At 44.3% G+C, this 21,770-nt stretch overlaps 1 protein-coding gene across 1 annotated transcript in view; it reads right to left on the bottom strand.

The window, feature by feature from the left end:
- The window catches only part of COG2 (component of oligomeric golgi complex 2), a 273,237-nt gene extending 251,753 nt beyond the window's left edge, over window positions 1-21,484 (bottom strand). The window contains exons 1-2 of the mRNA XM_056566965.1: window positions 21,364-21,484; window positions 12,295-12,456 (exon numbers count right to left, since the gene is read on the bottom strand). Coding sequence (XP_056422940.1) covers window positions 12,295-12,456; window positions 21,364-21,435 — 234 coding nt within the window. The 5' untranslated portion in view covers window positions 21,436-21,484. The remainder of the gene's footprint in view (window positions 1-12,294; window positions 12,457-21,363) is intronic.
- Between the last annotated feature and the right edge of the window lie 286 nt (window positions 21,485-21,770).

Raw genomic sequence — 21,770 nt, 5'->3', positions numbered from 1 at the left:
TCGGCCATTAGCCCAACTTCGGGCAAGCATGGCGTGGCTGTACTCAGTAGCTGGGGGCCGCCTAATAGCCAGCATGCGGTGATCGCCGCGGCTGGCTATTAACCCTTTAGATCGCCGCTGTCAAAGCTGACAGTGGTGTCTAAAGGGACATGTGAATGCTTCCTGGTGGGCTAGATCGCCCCACCCGCAGCGCGATCATGGGGGGGGGGGGGGGGGGGTGGAGGGGAAGATCCACTATTGTATTAGCCGGAGGGCTTACCTCTGCTTCCCTGGTGTCCGTGGCTCTTTCATTGATAGAGCCTGGCTGGACTAGGCTCTATCAATGGATCACAGAGCACACAGATCAATAGAGGTCAAAAGAACTCTGATTTGATCTGTATGAGGAATCTAATGATTCCTCCTAAAAGTCTAATAAAGTGTAAAAAAAAAAAAAAGGTTTTAACCCCTTCCCGACCTATGACATACCTGTACGTCATGAGTGGCAAGGTGTTCCCGATCCATGACATACAGGTACGTCATGAACATTTTTGCCGCTACTCGCGGCATCCCGCAGTTCCCGGTAAGATGGTGGCTATCACTGATAGCCAGCCATCTTACCATGCGACCACAGGGGGTTTCATCCCCCACCCCCCCCCAGCGATCGCTGCTATCAGCTAGTCAAATCTGACTAGCTGATAGCAGCGCGGTGTGTGAGTCCCGATCACCGCTCTGCTAAGTGTCCCTGACCCGTCCCCCGGCGTCACTTACCAGGCCATGCGGTGTCCCGAGCGGTCCCGGCGCGAGCGGCGTCCTCCAGGCAGTCCCGGCGGTGAGTTTCCGGCAGCACTAAAGTGTTCTCCGTAAGTGTTCTCACTAAAGTGTTCGCCGTAAAGTGATCTCACTGCTGCCTCTGGGAGTTTCAAAACTGCAACTCCCAGCATGCCCAGACAGCCTCTGGCTTTCTGGGCATGCTGGGAGTTGTAGTTTTGCAACATCTGGAGGTCCACAGTTTGGAGACCACTGTATAATGGTCTCCAATCTGTGCTCTTCCAGATGTTGCAAAACTACAAATCTCAGCATGTCCAGGCATGCTGGGAGTTGTAGTTCTCTAACATCTGGAAGAGCACAGATTGGAGACCATTATACAGTGGTCTCCAAACTGTGGACCTCCAGATATTGCAAAACTACAACTCCCAGACTGCCCAAGCATGCTGGGAGTTGTAGTTCGGCAACATCTGATCCTTCAGATATTGCCAAACTACAACTTCCTGCATGCCTGGGCAGTCTGGGCATGCTGGGAGTTGTAGTTTTGCAACAACTGGAGGCACACTAGTTGGGAAAAATTGTCCGTTTCCTACCTCAGTGCCTCCAGCTGTTGCAATTGTTGCAAAACTATAACTCCCAGCATGCACTGACAGACCATTCATGCTGGGAGTTGTAGTTTTGCAACAGCTGGAGGCTCACTGGTTTGGAAACACTAAGTTTGGTTGCAAAACACTTGAAAGTTTATTACTTAACTAAGTGTTTCCAAACCAGTGTGCCTCCAGCTGTTGCAAAACTACAACTCCCAGCATGCACGGACAGCCAAAGGGCATGCTCGGAGTATGCAACAGCTGAATGTTTGCCCCCTCCCCCCAATGTGAATGTACAGGGTACACTCACATGGGCGGAGGTTTACAGTGAGTGCTGCAAGTTTGAGATGGCGCAAATTTTGCACTGCAGCTCAAACTCCCAGCGGCAAACTTGCTGTGAACCTCTGCTCATATGACTGTACCCTAAAAACACTACACTACACTTACACTAACCTAAAATAAAAAGTAAAAAACACTACATATACATATACCCCTACACAGCCCCTCTCCCCCCAAAAAATGAAAAACGTCTGGTACGCTACTGTTTCCAAAACGGAGCCTCCAGCTGTTGCAAAACAACAACTCCCAGTATTGCCGGACAGCCATTGACTGTCCAGGCATGCTGGGAGTTTTGCAACAGCTGGAGGCACCCTGTTTGGGAATCATTGGCATAGAATACCCCTATGCAAATCCCTAATTTAGGTCTCAAATGCGCATGGCGCTCTCTCAATTTGGAGCCCTGTCATATTTCAGGGCAACAGTTTTGGGACACATATGGGGTATCGCCGTACTTGGGAGAAATTGCCTTACAAATTTTGGGGGGTATTTTCTTCTTTAACCCCTTATGAAAAGGTGAAGTTGGGGTCTACACCAGCATGTTAGTGTAAAAAAATAAATTTTTTACACTGACATGCTGGTGTTGTCATTTTCACAAGAGGTAAAAGGGAAAAAAGACCCTCTAAATTTGTAATGCAATTTCTCCCGAGTACGGAGATACCCCATATGTGGGCGCAAAGTGTTCTGGGGGCGCACAACAAGGCCCAGAAGGGAGAGTGCACCATGTACATTTGAGGTGATTTGCACAGGGGTGGCTGATTGTTACAGCAGTTCTGACAAACGCAAAACAATATCCATCTGTGACCCCATTTTGGAAACTACACCCCTCACGGAATGTAATAAGGGGTGCAGTGAGAATTTACACCCCACTGGCGTATGACAGATTTTTTGGAACAGTGGTCTGTGAAAATGAAAAACAACATTTTTCATTTGCACAGTCCACTGTTTCAAATATCTGTCAAACGCCAGTGGGGTGCCCTTATTAAATTCCATGAGGGGTGTAGTTTCCAAAATGGGGTCACATGGAATCAGAATGATAAGTAAAAGCATTCCAGAGTTATAATGTTTAAAGTGACAGTGGTCAGATTTTCAAAAAATGCCCAGGTCCTGAAGGTGAAAATGGTCTGGGTCATGAAGGGGTTAATCAAAGTTTAAAAGACACACATTAAACCCTTCCATGTTAGAAGTTGAAATCACCCCCTTTTCCTATATAAAAACATGTAAACATAAAAATAAACATATTTATTATTGCTGCATGCGAAATTATACAAACTATTAAAATATAACATTATGTATCCCGTGCGGTAAATGACAAATGTAAAAAAAAAAAAAAAAAAAAAAAAAAACACAGAATTGCAATTTTTAAAATATCCCCCTCCCCAAAAAAAAAATAAAAAAGTTAAAAAGTCAGATCAATACCAAAATGGTACCGATACAAAAAGAAGATTATGGTGCAAAAAATGTGCCCTCTAACAGCCTGGTATGCAGAATTTTTTTTTTTTTTTCTTTTAAGTTACATGGGTCAAAAATGGCAATAAAAAAATTGGAAAAAAAGTTCAGAACTTTTTTTTAATTAGTAAAACATGACAAATATACAAATCTGGTATTTCTGTAATCAGGCCGGCCTAAAGTATCAAAACAACAACCTGTTAGCTCCACCACAAGGTAAATGGTGTAGAATAGAAAACACACACACACACACAGTAACCCCCCCGACCTATGATGGCCCTGACTAGAGATGAGCGAACTTACAGTAAATTCGATTCGTCACGAACTTCTCGGCTCGGCAGTTGATGACTTTTCCTGCGTAAATTAGTTCAGCCTTCAGGTGCTCCGGTGGGCAGGAAAAGGTGGATACATTCCTAGGAAAGAGTCTCCTGGGACTGTATCCACCTTTTCCAGCCTACCGGAGCACCTGAAAGCTGAATTAATTTATGCAGGAAAAGTCATCAACTGCAGAGCCGAGAAGTTCGTGACGAATCGAATTTACTGCAAGTTCGCTCATCTCTAGCCCCGACATATGATGAAATCGACATACGATGGCCTCATCGACATACGATGCTTTTATATGTCGGGGCCATCGCATTAACTGCTATCCGACAGCGCAAAATGCTTAAGCTGCTGTCGGATAGCAGTTTAAGCATCCCGGACAGGTTCGCTTACCTATTTCCGCTGCTCCAGGTCCACTTCGGGATCCTTTGGCGTCTTCCGCATCTTCTCCAGGGTCCGGGCCTCGCTTTCCGGCGTCGTTATTACGTCACTACGCACGCCGTGCCGGCGCAGCAGCGTAATAACGTCACCAGAAAGCGAGGCCCGGACCCTGCAGAAGATGCGGAAGAAGCCGGATGATCCCGAAGAAGACGCCGGAGCAACGGGACAGCATCGGGAGCCCCTGGGACAGCATCGGGAGCGGTGAGGACGCGGTCCGGAGCGGCGGGGACAGGAGAGTATAACTTCCTATACTTTACATTGCACGGATCATTCAACATACGATGGATTCGACAAACGATGGGTCGTTTGGAACAAATTACCATCGTATGTTGAGGGACCACTGTATGTGTGTATATATATTTATATTTATTTTACACATTTTTTGTTTCGGAGAATATGTTATTGAAAAATTAAAAGGTATCATTATAGTAGGTAGTTATGGCTATTATAGGGCGAGGAGGAAAAAACGAGAGTAAAAGTGAAAATTGGCCGGGACAATTGGATTGTCATGATGGACAAGTAGATTTTGCTCAGTTTTAGTCCCGTGGACAAGTAGTTTTTATTAAATTCCCACACCCCTGATGAGGTATCAATACACTATTTTTTTGGTGTGAATCAGGAAGGGCACCTAAGGTGTTATTCATGCAAGATGCACCGTACATTGATTTTATATCCAATCACTAGATAAGGAAACAACTAGGATTTCTGAATTTCCCTTTTTACTTATAACTAATGAGGATTCATAACAAAACAGGACAACACTTTTTTTTATCCACAGGACTAGATTTTGAAAAGGTCCTACACTAGGGCATCTCTAAGATAATGTTTCCCAAGATATAAAGTTAGTTTTATGCCCTAGTGGCTAGTTTTTACTGATGACTTTCAGAAATGCACAAATGGAACATTGAGTTTCCTTTGCACCGGGTCTATAATTTGATCTTGGTAGACTTGACAATGCATTATGCTTACTTATGTTTCCATATTAATGGATTTTAACTAACAATGTTGATCTTACATGATAAAAAAAACAGAAAAAAAAAAAAAACAGATGGCTTTGCATGAGAAGGTTTCGATTTGATCCGACACAATTGGTGTTATCCTAGAACAGTGATGGCGAACCTTTTTGAGCCCGAGTGCCAAAACCGTAATGCACGCCAATTAAATCTGCACAGCAATTAAATCAGAATACTGAGGTTTAGAAACAACTCATACAGTTGCCATAACCAATTAACATCTTTTGTTTTAAAAGAAGAACACAACAGAGTTCAATGATCCCCCCAAAAAAATTTTTATTGAAAAAAACATCAATTCTAGTAAAGAAAACACACTGGTGATTGGTGGTGCATCACCTTAATAAGCACTTATTCCCACCTATCCACCCTCAGTTTGCAGGCATCCTACATGCTGCTTTGGCACAGTTTGTTTACATCAGAATTACATCCGGTTTTGGTGCAGCTTTGCAATAGACCTGCAATTTTCTTCAGGTTTCCGATCGTCCAGCTGAACCAAATACACAAAAGGATACTCAACTTGTGATATGATTACATACCAGACTGAAATTGTATGAGGTGCTGTGTGTGGGGGTGCTCAGTGTGAGGTGCTGTGTGTGTGTGAGGGTTTCTGTGTGTGGGAGTATGTGCAGACCTGCGTCCTCTGAAAGCAGTCCCAGTCTGTGATGTCCCATCCCCCCCCCCTTATCCATAGCCCGTGCAGTGTTTTCCCCTTCACATACAGAAATCATCCCCAGTCTGTGATGTCCCCCTCCCCTTATCCCCAGCCCGTGCAGTATGTCCCCCTTCACACATAGAAATCATTAGATAGGGGAGATGAGGAGCCGTGCACGTCCTCTCTCCCCTGCTCTGCCTTCTTTCTCCCATGCAGACCTGCGTCCTCCGGGAGGGGAAGATGAGGGGGGCGTGGCTTTTTTCTCCAGTGCAGACCTGCGTCCTCTGCTCTGCGGTCGCAAATCTGCACGGGTCGCAAGTTTCCACTTAACACCGGCGGAGCACATCAAAAGGCATCCATAGTGAACTATGGCAGCGTGCCCACAGAGGGGGCTCGGCATGCCACCTGTGGCATGCGTGACATAGGTTCGCCATCATGTCCTAGAACCTCATCTTTTGTACTACTTGGGCCTTTTTAGACCTGACTAAAGTACATTCACTAAGTGTTAGACAGAAACATGTCTGGTATTAGAACAGATAGCAATTTTCTCAACTAATATACTTCGGAGATTGGGGGTGTATTCGCACGTGAGGTATTATGCGCAGATTTGATGCACAGGATTTTATGATGCAGATTTCAATGTAAACTAAATGACTGAACACCGCCTCAAATCCTGTGCATCAAATACTGTACGTGTGAATAGACCATTAAGGTCTTCCTTGAGCATCAATCCACTGAAGCATATTTTGAAATCCAATGCTATATGCTGCATTCAACTCAAAATATGGTTTAACCCCTTAACCTCCCTGGCGGTATGATTCTTTCTGGAAATTTGTACCAAAAGCGGTACAATTTTTTGCACTGAATCTCACATCTCCCCCCTGCCCATTTCACATCTCCCCCATCACATTCCCCCTCCCTTGTCACATTCCCCCTCTCCCTTGTCACATCCCCCCGTCACATTCTTCCCCCCTTGTCACATCCCCCCTTCATGTCACATTCCCCCCCCCCTTCATGTCACATTCCCCCCTCTGTCACATTCCCCCCTTTGTCACATTCTTCCTATCCCCCCCTTGTCACCTTGTTCTGCAGCAGTATACACTAGGTTTGCCGGGCAGATTTCAAACCTAGTGTATTTGCTGCAGAACAAGCCCTTTCCCCTTCAGCCAATCACAGGCTTTACACCACTGCGGCCTGTGATTGGCTGAAAAGTCAAAGGTCCTGTAAGATGAATAGAGCAGGGACCAGAGTGCACGGAGGGGAACGACATCTTCAGGGACCGGGACTAGGTGAGCAAAAGGTTTTTTATTTTACTACTTTTTCCTTTTACTTTTTGCCTTTGGCTGTTCGGGCATGCTGAGAGTTGTAGTTTTGCAACAGCTGGAGGCCCCCTGGTGGGGAAACACTGACTTTTAGTATTTTTCTTTACCTGCTCTGGCCGGCCCCTGCAACGGGAGCCGACCAGAGCAGATAATCGCATGTTTTCCCAGGGGCCGCATCGCTATATCGCATTGCTTTTGCGATATATCGTGCAGCCCGGCCGGGAAGTCTGTAATTCTACCCCGAGCGTGACTCGGGGTTACCGATCCTAGCAGGGAAAATTAACCCCGAGTCACACTCGGGATTACCGCTCAGGAGGTTAAGGGCCAATACAAGTAAACCTGTACGTCCCTGAAAGACCAGGCCTGTTTTTTCAAATCGGGGATGTCTGACTTTATTACAAAATAACTCTGGTAATTTTTTGCCAATCACGATAATTCTGACATTGTATTTTGTCACATGTTGTCTTTCATGTACATAGTGAAAGTAAGCCGATATCTAGAGATGAGCGAACTTACAGTAAATTCGATTTGTCACGAACTTCTCGGCTCGGCAGTTGATGCCTTATCCTGCGTATATTAGTTCAGCCTTCAGGTGCTCCAGTGGGCTGGAAAAGGTGGATACATTCCTAGGAAAGAGTATCCTAGGACTGTATCCACCTTTTCCAGCCCACCGGAGCACCTGAAAGCTGAGCTAATTTATGCAGGAAGAGTCATCAACTGCCGAGCCGAGAAGTTCGTGACGAATCGAATTTACTGTAAGTTCGCTCATCTCTACCGATATTTGTATTTTTTTTTTTACAATGCAAAAAAATCATGAAATCATTTAAAAAATATATATATTTTTTGCTATTTTAACACTAATAGGTTGCAAATATTTATGCTTTCTGTTTATGAAACAAATACTTTCAGATGTCAACTTTATTTTAAAAGCATTTCTTTTGTGTTTAATTAACATTTTTAATGAATTAGAAGACTAACAATTTTACATAAAAGTAAAAAAAAATGGAAAATTTGAAAAGTTAATTTTTTATGTGCTATGCAAGGTTTGCAGAAACTTGAAGGTGGTAGAACACAGGAACCATCCCCCCCCCCCCCAATAACCCCCATTTTAAAAACTAGACCCCTCAAGGTATTCACTGGTGGGTACAGTGAGTATTTTAACACCATAGTGTTTTGGCAGGAATTATTCCAAATCAGTGTTAAAAATTCAAAATTTGCTTTTTTTCACAAATGAATCATTTGTGGGACATATTTTTGCACATTGCTTCTGATATTGGAAGAAAGGCATCCTATATTTTATTGAGCTGCTCAGCCCATGTTAGGAAATCCCTCCGCTTAGGCCATATTTGGTTCTTTGGCCGCGTTATAGGACCCAGAAGGAGAGGAGCGCCATTTGGCTTTCAGGGCATCATTTTAGGCCAAATGGATTATACCTTGCGCCGTTCCATGGCGGGAGATCTCTGGTAATCTTCTCCGTTAGCTTCAGCTCCGGGCCCGGCTTGGGGGACAGGCGGAGCTTAGTGATGTCGCTAAGCTCCACCCATGCCCCAAGCCGCTGCTTCTCCCTGCTGTGTCCCGCTGCTAGAGAACAGCAGCGGTGACGTCACTAAGCTACACCCCACTGAGCATTTACGCCCCACAGGTGTCTGACAGATCTTTGGAACAGTGGAAAAATCCATCAGACACCTGTGGGGCGAAAATGCTCACTGCACCCATTATTATATTACGTGAGGGGTGTAGCTTCCAAAATGGAGTCACGTGTGTGTGTGTGTGGGGGGGGGGGGGGGGGGGGGGAAGGGTCCATTGTTCTGGCACTATGGGGGCTTTGTAATCACACGTGGCCTTCAATTCCGGAAAAATGTTGTCTCCAAAAGCCCAATGTCACTCCTTCTCTTCTGAGCATTGTAGTGCACTCGCAGAGAACTTTACATCCACATATGGGGTATGTTCTTACTCAGAAGAAATGGGGTTACAAATTTTGGGGGGGCTTTTTTTCCTATTTTCCCCTGTGAAAATGAAATTTAGGGTAACACCAGCATTTTTCATTTTCCCATCCAACGTTAACGAAAATTCGTCAAACATGTGTGGGGTGTTAAGGCTCACTATACCCCCCCCCCTGTTACGTTCCGTGAGGGGTGTAGTTTCCAAAATGGGGTCCCACTTGGGAATTTATTTTTTTTGCGTTTTTGTCAGAACCGCTGTAAAATCAGCCATCCCTGTGCAAATCACCAATTTAGCCCTCAAATGTACATAGTGCGCTCTAATTCCTGAGCCTTGTTGTGCATCCGCAGAACATTTTACGCCCACATATGGGGTATTTCCATACTCAGGGGAAATTGCGTTACAAATTTTGGAGGTCTTTTTACCTCTTGTGAAAATAAAAAGTATGGGGAAACACCAGCATGTTAGTGTAAAAACTATTTTTTTTTTTTTTTTACACTAACAGGCTGGTGTAGACCCCAACCTTTCTTTTTAATAAAGGGTAAAAGGAGAAAAAGCCCCCCAAATTTTGTAGTGCAATTTCTCCCTAGTACGGAAATACCCCATATGTGGCCCTAAATGGTTTCCTTGAAATACGACAGGGCTCCCAAGTGAGAGAGCGCCATGCGCATTTGAGGACAAAATTAGGGATTGCATAGGGGTGGACATAGGGGTATTCTACGCCAGTGATTCCCAAACAGGGTGCCTCCAGCTGTTGCTAAACTGCCAGCATACCTGGACAGTCAGTGGCTGGAGGCTCTGTTTTGGAAGCACTGCCGTACGATACGTTTTCATTTTAATTGGGGGGAGACAGTGTAAGGGTGTGTATATGTAGTGTTTTACCCTTTATTTTGTGTTAGTGTAGTGTTTTTAGGGTACATCCGCACTGGCAGGGGTTTATGGCGAGTTTCCCACTAGAAGTTTGCGCTGTGCAGGGAAATTTGCCGCAGCTCAAACTTGAAGCAGGAAACGAACTGTAAACCCACCCATGTGAATGTACCCTGTACATTCACATGTGGGGGGCAAACCTCCAGCTATTGCAAAACTACAACTCCCAGCATGCACTGACAGACCGTGCATGCTAGGAGCGGTACTTTTGCAACAGCTGGAGGCACACTGGTTGAAAAGCCTTCAGTTAGGTTCTGTTACCTCAGTATTTTCCAACAAGTGTGCCTCCAGCTGTTGCAAAACTACAACTCCCAGCATGTACTGATCACCAAAGGGCATGCTGGGAGATGTAGTTATGCAACAGCTGGAGGTACACAACTACAACTACCAGCATGCCGAGACAGCTGTTTGCTGTTTAGGCATGCTTGGAGTTGTAGTTTTGCAAGATCTGAAGGGCCACAGTTTAGAGACCACTGCACAGTGATCTCCAAACTGTGGCCCCACAGATGTTGCAAAACTACAACTCCCAGCATGCCTAAACAGCAAACAGCAGTCTCAAAACTGTAGCCCTCCAGATGTTGCTAGGCAACTACTCACCTGTAGGATCGCCACACCAGGGAGCCGCATCGGCGTCCTCTGCCGCCTGTTGCCGGTTCCGCCGTTCTGCCAAGACTACTGTGGATGGGCAGAACGGGGGAACTGAACTTTAACCCCCCACCCCCGATCTGCTATTGGTTGGTCGCTTCTGACCGACCAATAGCAGGGATAGGAGGGGTGGCACTCCTGCCACCTCACTCCTATCCCATCAGGGGTATCATGGGTGTCTTGGACAACCCCAAACCCCCATATTTTTCGGGTCACTGGAGACCCGTATGACCCGGAATCACCACAAATCACCGGGGTGAATTCACTGGCGATTTGCAGCGATTGCTGACATGGCGGGGTCTCAGGACCCCCCTGGGCATTGGCACAGGATGCCTGCTGATAGAACTCAGCAGACATCCGGGTCCGGTCCCTGCGCGGCGGAGACGGATATTCCCACGGGCGTACAGGTATGCCCTTGGTCCTTAAGTAGCAGGACGCCAGGGCGTACCCATACGCCCGTAGTACTTAAGGGGTTAACGACACAGGACATAAACGGCACCGGACGCGCATCATGCAAGGCAGGTTCCGACTGTTCACAGCATCTGCGGCAATGGGGGTGTTTAAATGGATGACTGGGTCGCCCGAGGCACCGCAGAGATCCGATCATCCAATATGGCGGCCTGAGATCCCCTTACCTGCTCCAGGCCGTCATCCCGGGGTCTTCTCCTCTGGTCTGAGATCGAGCAGACCAGAGGAGGAGATCGCCAATAATACTGATTAGAGCTATGCCTATGCATAGCACTGTTCAGTATATGTAATCTAATCATTGCTAATAATAGTCCCCGACATAAAAAGTGTAAAAATAAAAAATGTGAAAAAGCCCCTCCCCAATAAAAATTTTAATGGCCCCTTTTTTTTAAGTCCAAAATTGCAGTGTTTTCGTGACATCACAATCCATAAAAGATAAAAAGTGATAAAAATGTTACATATAAAAGTGGTACCGATAAAAAGTACAGAACAAGTTATAGGTGGTCAAAATAGAGTGATTTTAAACATACTAATTTTGTTTAAAAAGTTTGAGATTTTTTTTTAAAGCCGTACAATAGAAAATAATGTAATCATGGATATAATTTTTATCGTATTGACCCACAGAATAAAGAAAACATGTCACTTTTACATTAAGTGTACAGCGTGAAAAGGAAATCTTTCAAAATTTGCTAAATTGCAGTTTACTTTTTAATTTCCCCACACAAATAATATTTTTTGGTTGCGCCATACATTTTATGGTAAAATTAGTTATGTCATTACAAAGGACAATTGGTCGCACAAAAAACAATGGGTCTGTGGATGAAAATATAAAAGTGTTTTTTTGAGAAGGCGGGGAGGTAAAAATGAAAATGCAAAAATAAAATTGGCTGTATCATCAAGGTGTTTTATAATGGTAAATGTGGGTTGATTCAAACTTTTATTAGGGGAGGGGCTTTTTCACATTTATTACACTTTTTACAAATTTTTTTATTTTTTAGTCTATACCACCATCAATTGTATACACTGTACAATGGTGAGCTTTAGTCTGGCTGGGGACATCAGAGCACCGATCGGATGGCTAGGAGGCCGGTAAGAGCCCTCCCGCAATCCTCTCAGCAGATCAGGAAATCACGATTTCACATTTATTTATTTTTAATTTTTTTTACACTTCAGACGCAGCGATCAACTTTGATCTAAAGGGTTAATGCCAGGCATCGACCTGATTGGCAATGTCTGGCATTAACCCTGGGGGGGGGTTCTGGCAGCTGATAGCAGTCAGGACCCACCGCGTATGAAGCACGCTGAGCTTGTGTGCTTGCTTTAAACACCGGGATCAGGAATACAGGTATGACATGCATCCTTAAGGTAACTGGTTAACAGAAGAACATAGAAAGTGATTGAAGAGCAATTAACATAACCTGTATTAGAATACATAAAATTAATTGTACCAAATTCGTAGAGAGGTTTACAAAATCGGCATAGTCCTTGTTTATGAGCTCAACCATAGCTGTTTTGAGGAGGCGGTAATAAATCTCAAGATCATCTCGTAGATCTTCCAGCTGCACACGCTTTCTACATTCTGAAACAAAGTGGTCGACGTCAAATGAATCCTATAGAGAGAAACAAGCAGGGAGTCAAAAATGTATACATTATAAAGCTTTAAAATAGTAAATCCACTTTATACAATCTGTCTGCCAATACAAGACTCAAGAGAAAGGGGAAAATTTATCATAGCCTTCCTGACATTATTTTGGCTGTAATTTGGTGCAAAAATTGTGTGCAGTCAGTTAGTACTGGACGGTATACCAGTTCATACTGAATACCGAAATTTTTGTCCTGTACGATATGAATTTTTTCCATACCGCAATACCGGTTGGGCCCCCTCGGGAATGAATGAATTATCTACCCAGCGCTGCGCTGTCCTCACATCAGGGAACTAATCATATGTGACCCATGAGTGCTGCTTCTCCCCCCCCCCACCCCAAATAATTATCAGCCCAGCGCTGCACTGTCTCCATCGGGGAACTAATCACATGTCACCTGTAAGCGCTGCCCTCCTTGTCCTGTGTACGCTGTATCCCTATGCCCGGGCTGCATAAGATAAGCAAAATAAAAACTTTAAACTCACCTTCCCCCCGTTGGTCCGGTACCGGCCTCACCTGCTTCCTGGGGACGGGAACGTCGGAGAGCCGTCAGCCTATCGACAGCCGCAGCGATGTTCTGCCTCGGCCGGTGATAGGTTGAGCGCACTGTCATGTAAGAAGCCGATGTGAGGAGGATTTTTCAAACCCATGCAAAAGTCGGACCGCTCCTCCCTTCCGCTCCCCGAAGTTTTCCAAAGCTATCACCTCACACAGGCTGCCCCTGCTGTTCTTGATGAGTGCGGATGATTGCATGTAATATACCACTGTTTGTGCAGGGAGGGAGAAGGAGGTATGGCTGTTCGGTCTATGTTTATGTGTGATTGTGTGTATGTAGCAGAGTTGAGTGTGTGAGTGTGTGTATGTAGCAGAGTAGTGTGTGTTAGTGTGTATATGTATGTAGAAGAGTTGAGTGTATGTGTGTATGTAGCAGAGCCGAGTGTGTGTATACAGCAGAGCTGAGTGTGTGAATGTGTGTATGTAGCAGAGTTGAGTGTGTGTATGTAGCAGAGCTGAGTGCGTGTATGTAGCAGAGCTGAGTGTGTGATTGTGTGTATGCAGCAGAGTTGAGTGTGTGTGTATATGTAGCAGAGCTGAGTATGTGTATGTAGCAGAGCATGTGTATGTAGCAGAGCTGAGTGTGTGACTGTGTGTATGTAGCAGAGTTGAGTGTGTATGTATGTAGCAGAGCCGTGTGTGTGTATGCAGCAGAGTTGAGTGTGTTATGCCTGTATGTAGCAGTGCTTAGTGTGTGTATGTAGCAGAGCTAAGTCTGTGAGTGTTTATATGTAGCAGAATTGATTATGTGTATGTAGCAGAGCTGAGTGTGTGTGTATGCAGCAGAGTTAAGTGTGTGATTGTGTGTATGTAGCAAACTTCGCCTAAGCCGGCTTCTTACATGACAGTGCGCTCAACCTATCACCAGCCAAGGCGGAAAATCGCTGTGGCTGGTGATAGGCTGACAGCTCTCCGACGTCCCAGTCCCCAGGAAGTAGGTGAGGCCGGTACCAGACCAACAGGGGAAGGTGTGTTAAAGTTTATTTCGTTTATCTTTTGCAGCCCAGGCATAGGGATACAGCGTACAGTACAGAGTTCCAGCGCCGGCGGACCGCAACTAACAGGAGGACGAGGAAGGCAGCGCTTGTGGGTGACATGTGATTAGTTCCCCGATGGGGGCTGATAATTAATTGAGGGGGGGGGGGTGGAGAAGCAGAACAGCGCTCGCGGGTCACATGATTTTTTGGGGGGGTGGGGAATACTGTTATATACCGTGGAACCGCGATAAGTTACAAAAATACTGTGATACACATTTTTGGTCATACCGCCCAGCTCTACAGTCAGTTTAAGTGAAATTTCAAAATAGACACTTTCTGCACAAATGAATGTGAAATGCCTGGAACTATTGACATTGCAGTTATTTATGTGTGTCTTTTTGAAAAACAAAGATTTATCAAAACCTGTAGAGAGGAAAAGTAGACCAGTTGCCCATTGCAACCAATCAGATTTCTTCTTTAATTTATAAAAAGGCTTCTGTAAAATGAAAGCTATTTGACTGGTTGCTATAGTCAAAATGGTCCAAACAGCATCAGCCTCACCAAGTTCAGAGGTGATTTTAAATTTTTCCTGTATAAGCCAAAAACACAGCAAAAAAAAAAAAAGGCAGGAGGAATGACTACACACAGCCACACAATGATAAATCTCCCCCTTGATCCTTGGCATTACTGCAACACACAGCGGCCCAGATTTACTATTGCAATAGAATTTTGGTGCAATTTGCACCAAAAAACTAGCACATATGACTTTACACCACATTTGGGTTAAGTTTCAAATACTTAAATGACACTTTTCCACCGGACGCAGCAAAGGAGTGGGGTCTCTGGTAAGTGCCAGGCCTATATGTGCGAACAAACAAGCCAACATATTGGTGCATGACTCTGGCCTAAAGTACATCAACTATAAACTGGGATGAACATGAACCACACACTTTGATAAATCTGCACAATAGAAGTCTAAGTTTACACTGTGAAGTTTTTTTGTAAATCCGGGCCAGTATTTTTTTATTTATTTATTTATTTTTTTTAGGCAACTGAAGGCACACTGTATTATATGCAGCTGAAAAATTCATTTTTTCTTTCTTTCGATCTTTAACCCTTAGACAACATGCTCTGCGTGGGCAAAGTGAGTGCTTGAGATGCGATGGCTGCTACTGACAGCCTGCTCCTACAGTCAATACCTTCCTGCGATCTGAGACTTATCCCCTATCCTTAGGATATGGGATAAGTTTTTCACCACTGGATATCTCCTTTAAGGCCAAAATGGGCTGTCTCTCTAAGGTTAAAAAGTAGTAAATACAAAAAAAAAAAAAAAAAGTTAATACGGGACTATGAGTATCATTATCAGATTAACCCACAGAATAATGAAAGGTGTCATTACAAAATACAATTGGTCCCACAAAAAACAAGCCCCCAAATGGCTCTGTGGAAGGAAAAATAAAAGTTATGTCTCTTAAAGAAGTTGTCCAGAATTAGAAAGATGCTGCTTCACAGCAACACTCCTGTCCACAAGTTGGGGGAGATTTATCAAAACCAGTGCAGAGGAAGAGTAGTGCAGTTGCCCATAGCAACCAGAGTGCTTCTTTCATTTTTAAAGAATCCTGGGGAAAATGTAAGCAGCAATCTGATTGGTTGCTATGGGCAACTGCACCACTACATACAACCTAAGGACAGGACTGATGTTTTTGTTAAAAGCAGCATTTTTCTAATATTGGACAACCCCTTGCATTTGTAGTAGTCATTTTTGAGTATCCCCTGTGCCCGGGCTGCAAAAAGTTACAAAACAAACACTGACATTCCCCCATTGTGCAAATATTGATGTCCCAATCTTCTTCCTGCTTCCTGGGCTCGGTGACACATGCACTCAGCAATGTCCTGCGCAACGAGGGAACGTCGGAAGGGGAGAGTTAAAGTTGGGTTGTTACTTTTTGCAGCCCGGGCACAGGGGATTCTCATAAATTACTACTACAGATCTCCCTTAAAGGACAACTGCAGCGGCATTACACTTATCCCCTATCCACAGGATAGGGGATAAGTGTTTGATCGCGGGGGGTCTGACACTTGGGACCCCTTTCCCCCGATCTCCCTAACTCATGGTGAGCGCTAAGGCACGTAGCGTCGACCTAGAGGTCGACTGTGACGCCCCGTCTCCTCCCCGTCCCCATACAGTTCTATGGGGGATGCGGGAGGCACGTCTGCTGCCTCCACCGCCTCTCCCATAGAGATGCATGGAGGAGGCGTGCCTGGCTGGCACGCCCCCTGCACGGGAGAGCCGCGGCCCCGTACAGGAGATCGCCGGGGGCCCCAGCGTTCGGACCCCCCGCGATCAAACACTTATCCCCTATCTTGAGGATAGGGGATAAGTGTTTGTAACGCTGCAGATGTCCTTTAAGGACACAGCCAATAGCTTTTTCTTTTTCACCCACAGACCCACATGAGGGATTTTTACTTTGTAATAGCAGCTTTCATTTTACCATAAAATGTCTGGCGCAACAAAAAAAATATTTTTAGCCGAAAAATAAAAACGAAAATCACATGAGGGAACAACGAAAAATTTTTAGTGGAAAATTTTAAAGAAAATCATTTCGGGGGCGGGGTTCATTTTTAAGCTGTGCACTTTATGGTGAAACTGACATTTATTCTGTGGGTCAATACAATCAAAACTATACTCATGTTTCACCCCTTAAGGACTCAGCCCATTTTGGCCTTAAGGACACAGACAATTTTATTTTTGAGTTTTCGTTTTTTACTCCTCACCTTCTAAAAATGCTAACTTTTTTTTATATTTTCATCCATAGACTAGTGTGAGGGCTTATTTTTTGCACAAACAGTTGTCCTTTGTAATGACATCACTCACTTTACCACAAAATGTATGGTGAAATTTTTAAAATACTATTTGTGTGGGGAAATTGAAAAGAAAACCGCAATTTTGCAAATTTGTGAAGGTTTCGTTTTCACACTCTACAATTTATGGTAAAAATTACATGATTTCTTTATTCTGTGGATTAATATGAATAAAATTATACCCATGATTAAATACATTTTTTTTTTATTTATTATTGTACTGCTTTAAAAAAAAATAAAAAATCTAACTTAATATTAGTGCGTTTAACCTGTTCAGGACGCATACGCCCAGCATCCCAAGTCCTTAAAGATGTAGGGCGTATGGGTACACCCGTGGGAATTTCGGTCCCCGCCGCTAGCCGGTTGGGGACCGGACCGAGATGCCTGCTGAAATCATTCAGCAGGCATCCCGCCACATCGCAGAGGGGGGTCCTGAAACCCCCCATGTCGGCGATCGCAGGAAATCGCATATCAATTCAGAAATGCGATTTTCTGCTATACCGGGCTGATCGGGTCTATGGTGACCCGATCACCCGGAAAATAGGGATGATCGGAGCTGTCAGTGACAGCCCCGATCATCCTGAGGGATAGGAGCTAGGTTGCAATGCTGCAGCCTCCTCCTATCCCCTGCCATTAGTCAGCAATGAGTGCTGACCAATGGCAGTTGAAGACTGGGGGTTGCCATGGAAACCCCCGCTCTGCCCACCCCTGGATCTCAGGCAGAACGGGGGGAGAAGATGGTGGCCAGTACCTGCAAAGATGATGCCGTGAGGACCGCCGATCGTCGATGACATCAGCGGAGATCAGCGGCGCAGGTAGGGAGGCGACGGTGTGGAGCATCTAGGAAGGTGGCAGTAAAGCGATCTTTACTGCTGCATTCCTAGTGGTTGCCAAACTGTAACTCCCAGCATGCCCAGACAGCCAAAGGCTGTCTGGGCATGCTGGCAGTTGTAGTTTTTCAACATCTGGAGGTTCACAGTTTGGAGACCGCTATTACAGTGGTGCCCAAACGGTAGCCCTCCAGATGTTGCAAAACTACAACTCTCAGCATGCCTAGACTGCCCAGGCATGCTGAAAGTTGTAGTTCTGTAACATCTGTCCCTTCAGATTTAGCAATTTTCACGAAAATTTTGAAAATTGCTGCTATACTTTGAAGCCCTCTAATTTTTTCAAAAAGTAAAAATATGTCCATTTTATGATGCCAACATAAATTAAACATATTGTATTTGTGAATCAATATAACATTTATTTGGAATATCCATTTTCCTTACAAGCAGAGAGTTTAAAAGTTAGAAAAATGCAAACTTCAAGATTTTCATGACATTTTGGGATTTTTCACCAAGAAAGGATGCAAGTAACGACGAAAATTTACCATTAAAATAAAGTAGAATATGTCACGAAAAAAATCTCAGAATCAGAATAAATCGGTAAAAGCATCTTAGAGTTATTAATGAATAAAGTGACAGTGGTCAGAATTGCAAAAAATGGCTCCGTCCTTAAGGTGAAAATGAGCTGCGTCCTTAAGGGGTTAAAATCCCTCTATTTTGATGACTTATAACTCATTTTTTCGTATAAGCAGCGGTATGAGGGCTCATTTTTTTCGCTGTGATCTGTACTTCATTGATACACCATTTGCATATATAAAACTTAATAAATAAAAAAATTTTTATACTATGTGACAAAAAAACTGCAATTTTTGACTTTTTTGTTACATTTACGCCATTCATCGTCCGGACGTTTACGCATGCGGTGATACCAAATATGTTTATTCATTTTTTTTCCCCCTTTACACTTTCTGCGAGTAAAATGGGAAAAACGAACGATTTACATTTTTATTGGCGGGGATTTTTCACTTTTTTTTTTCAACACTTTAACCCCTTAAGGACTCAGCATTTTTCCGTTTTTGCATTTTCATTTTTTCCTCATCACATTCTAAAAATCATAACGCTTTCAATTTTGCACCTAAAAATCCATATGATGTCTTATTTTTTGCGCCACCAATTCTATTTTGCAGTGACATCAGTCATTTTACCAAAAAATCCACGCCGAAACGGAAAAAAAAATCATTGTGCAACAAAATTAAAGAAAAAATTTTCATTTTGTAACTTTTGGGGGTTTCCGTTTCTATGCAGTGCATTTTTTGGTAAAAATTACACCTTATATTTATTTTGTAGGTCCATACGGTTAAAATGATACTATACTTATATAGGTTTGATTTTGTAGCGCTTCTGAAAAAAAATCATAACTACATGCCGGAACATTTATACGTTTAAAACTGTCATCTTCTGACTCCTGCAACTTTTTTATTTTTCCGCGTACGGGCCGGTATGAGGGATCATTTTTTGCTTTTTATTCATTTTTTTATGATATAAAAAGTGACCAAAAATACGCTATTTTGGACTTTGGAATTTTTTTGTGCGTACGCCATTGACCGTGTGGTTAAATTAATGATATAATTTTATAGTTCGGACATTTACGCACGCGGCGATACCACATATGTTTATTTTATTTTTATTTACACAGTTTTTTTAATGGGAAAAGGGGGGTGATTCTAACTTTTATTAGGGAAGGGGTTAAATGACCTTTGTTAACTTTTTTTTCACTTTTTTTTTTTTGCAGTGCTATAGCTCCCATAGGGGGCTATAACACTGCACACACTGATCTCCTCTTATGCTGATCCCTGCAAAGCCATAGCTTTGCACGGATCAGCGAGATAGCGGCTCGATTGCTCAAGCCTGTAGCTCAGGCTTGGAGCAATCAAACCCCGATCGGACTCCGCGGAGTCAGGTAAGGGGCTTCCGCCTGGGTCCCAGCTGATCGGAACATCGCGATTTGATCGCGATGTCCCGATCAGCCCGACTGAGCTGCAGGGAAGCGTTTACTTTCGTTTTCAGACGTGGAAATCAACTTTGATCGCCGCCTCTGAAGGGTTAACAGCGCGCGGCACAACGATCGGTGCTGCACGCTGTTAGCCCAGGGTCCCGGCTATCGTTAGCCGGGGCCGACCCGGTGTGATGAGGGGTCACGGCGTGACCCCATTTTTCACACTGGGACCGGGCTCAGGGCGTACAGGTACGCCCTGAGTCCTTAAGAGGTTAATAGTCCCCATGAGGGCTATTTATAGCAATCATTTAATTGCTAATACTGTTCAATGTTATGCATAGACATAACACTGATCAGTATTAACAGTGATCTTCTCTGGTCTGCTCAATGTCAGACTAGAGAAGAAGACGCCAGCGGATGTCCGCTATCTTGGCTAATCTGATCCCTGTGGGTGATCAGATCAGCCATTTAAAATGCCGTAGACCAGAGCAGAAGACCCGACGAGACGGATGGAGACAGGTGAGGGGACCTCCGTCCGTCATTACAGATGATCGGATGCCCGCGGCAGTGCTTCGGGCGATCTGATCTTTCATATTAAGTGCCGCACTGCCGTGATCTGTATTGATCACGAAATCTAAGGGGTTAATGGCACACATGAGCACGATCACTGACGTGCACCATTGCTAGCGGGTCCCTGGCTGCTGATACCAGGCCGGGGCCTGCCACGCATGACAAGAGCACCGTTCCGGTGTTTGTGGTCATGTATAGGATGTAAATGTACGTCCTGGTACGTTTAACTATGTAAAATAATGAAACTTGTATAACCCATTGCTAAACTAATGACTGTATGCATGGATGAAGAATACAGTACAATACTTGAAGAAAGTATGAAGCGGAAGTGATTGAAGGACATTTCACAGCGGATGCAGAGATATGAAAACCTATAGGTACTATTAATCTAACCATTACCACTTTACACACACATTATGAGATATACACACACACACACATATACACACACACATACATACACACAAACATAATTATAGCTATAGTGGTTAAAACAAAAATAGAACATAATAAAAAGACAATATCACAATATTTATGTCCTCCAATCCTCACAGCTGTCACTAATCAGCCATACAGGAACTCCCCCTCTCAGCCAATCAGTGACTGAGGATGCTTCGCCTCTGCTGTCAGAGCCCTTCCTTTTCGGTCATCTTTTACACCAACCCAAAATGTATTATCCCTGGACAGCACCTTTAAATGGAGCCTGTGTGATGTATGAACTACAGGCCCCAAATAGGTTATATGACAGGCTCCCTGGTCTCAACTGAGCGTTACTTTGAAATATTGTAGTGTATAAAAACTAGATACAGATACGTCCACACAATTAAAATGAGACTTCCCCTGCTGCAGATGCACAGTGTGGCGACATGTTCAGGAGTCAGACTGCCAGGTTTCTCTCCAAGTTGCTAAACTGATAGGTCTTCCCTTAACATTGCGTTCAGGGAAAGACCGGTCAATCCAATATGGGGGGGGGGGGATATTCCCAGGAAGATTGATCGTGGTTTGGACACAGCATGCACTGCACAATACGGACAGGCTCTTGTAGGTGAACACACAACTCGCTCAACTAACACACTGTTCTCCGAACCTTCATAAACTCATCCTTATCAAAACACAAGGCGCTTGGGCTCTGAGGCAGTTGCATGCCGACTTGCTCCATCACAGACTATCGGTTGACGCGGCACTTCCGCCAATCTCAAGGATTTGATGACGTCAAGACATAGAGAGAAAGCGAAGACGCCTAGGCGAGAAAGCTACATAGCGCCACCTGGTGGGCGCCAAATGTTATCCCAGCATAAATTAGCGGCATAATGTAAAATATTATTTTAGTATGGCTAATTCCTTATCCTTTCAAGCACATAGCCCATTTCGGCATTGAGGACGGGACATACTAAAAGGAATGACAAAGTGGAATGACCATAGACTTTAACAGGGGAGGGGAATGCCCATAGAGAATAATGGGCCAGAGTGGAATGCCCATAGAGAATAATGGAA

Source organism: Hyla sarda, chromosome 3, assembly GCF_029499605.1.
Source record: "Hyla sarda isolate aHylSar1 chromosome 3, aHylSar1.hap1, whole genome shotgun sequence".
In the NCBI taxonomy this organism is placed as follows: domain Eukaryota; kingdom Metazoa; phylum Chordata; class Amphibia; order Anura; family Hylidae; genus Hyla; species Hyla sarda.
The sequence above is the reverse complement of the archived record's forward strand: the minus strand, read 5'-3'. Positions and strand labels throughout refer to the sequence as shown.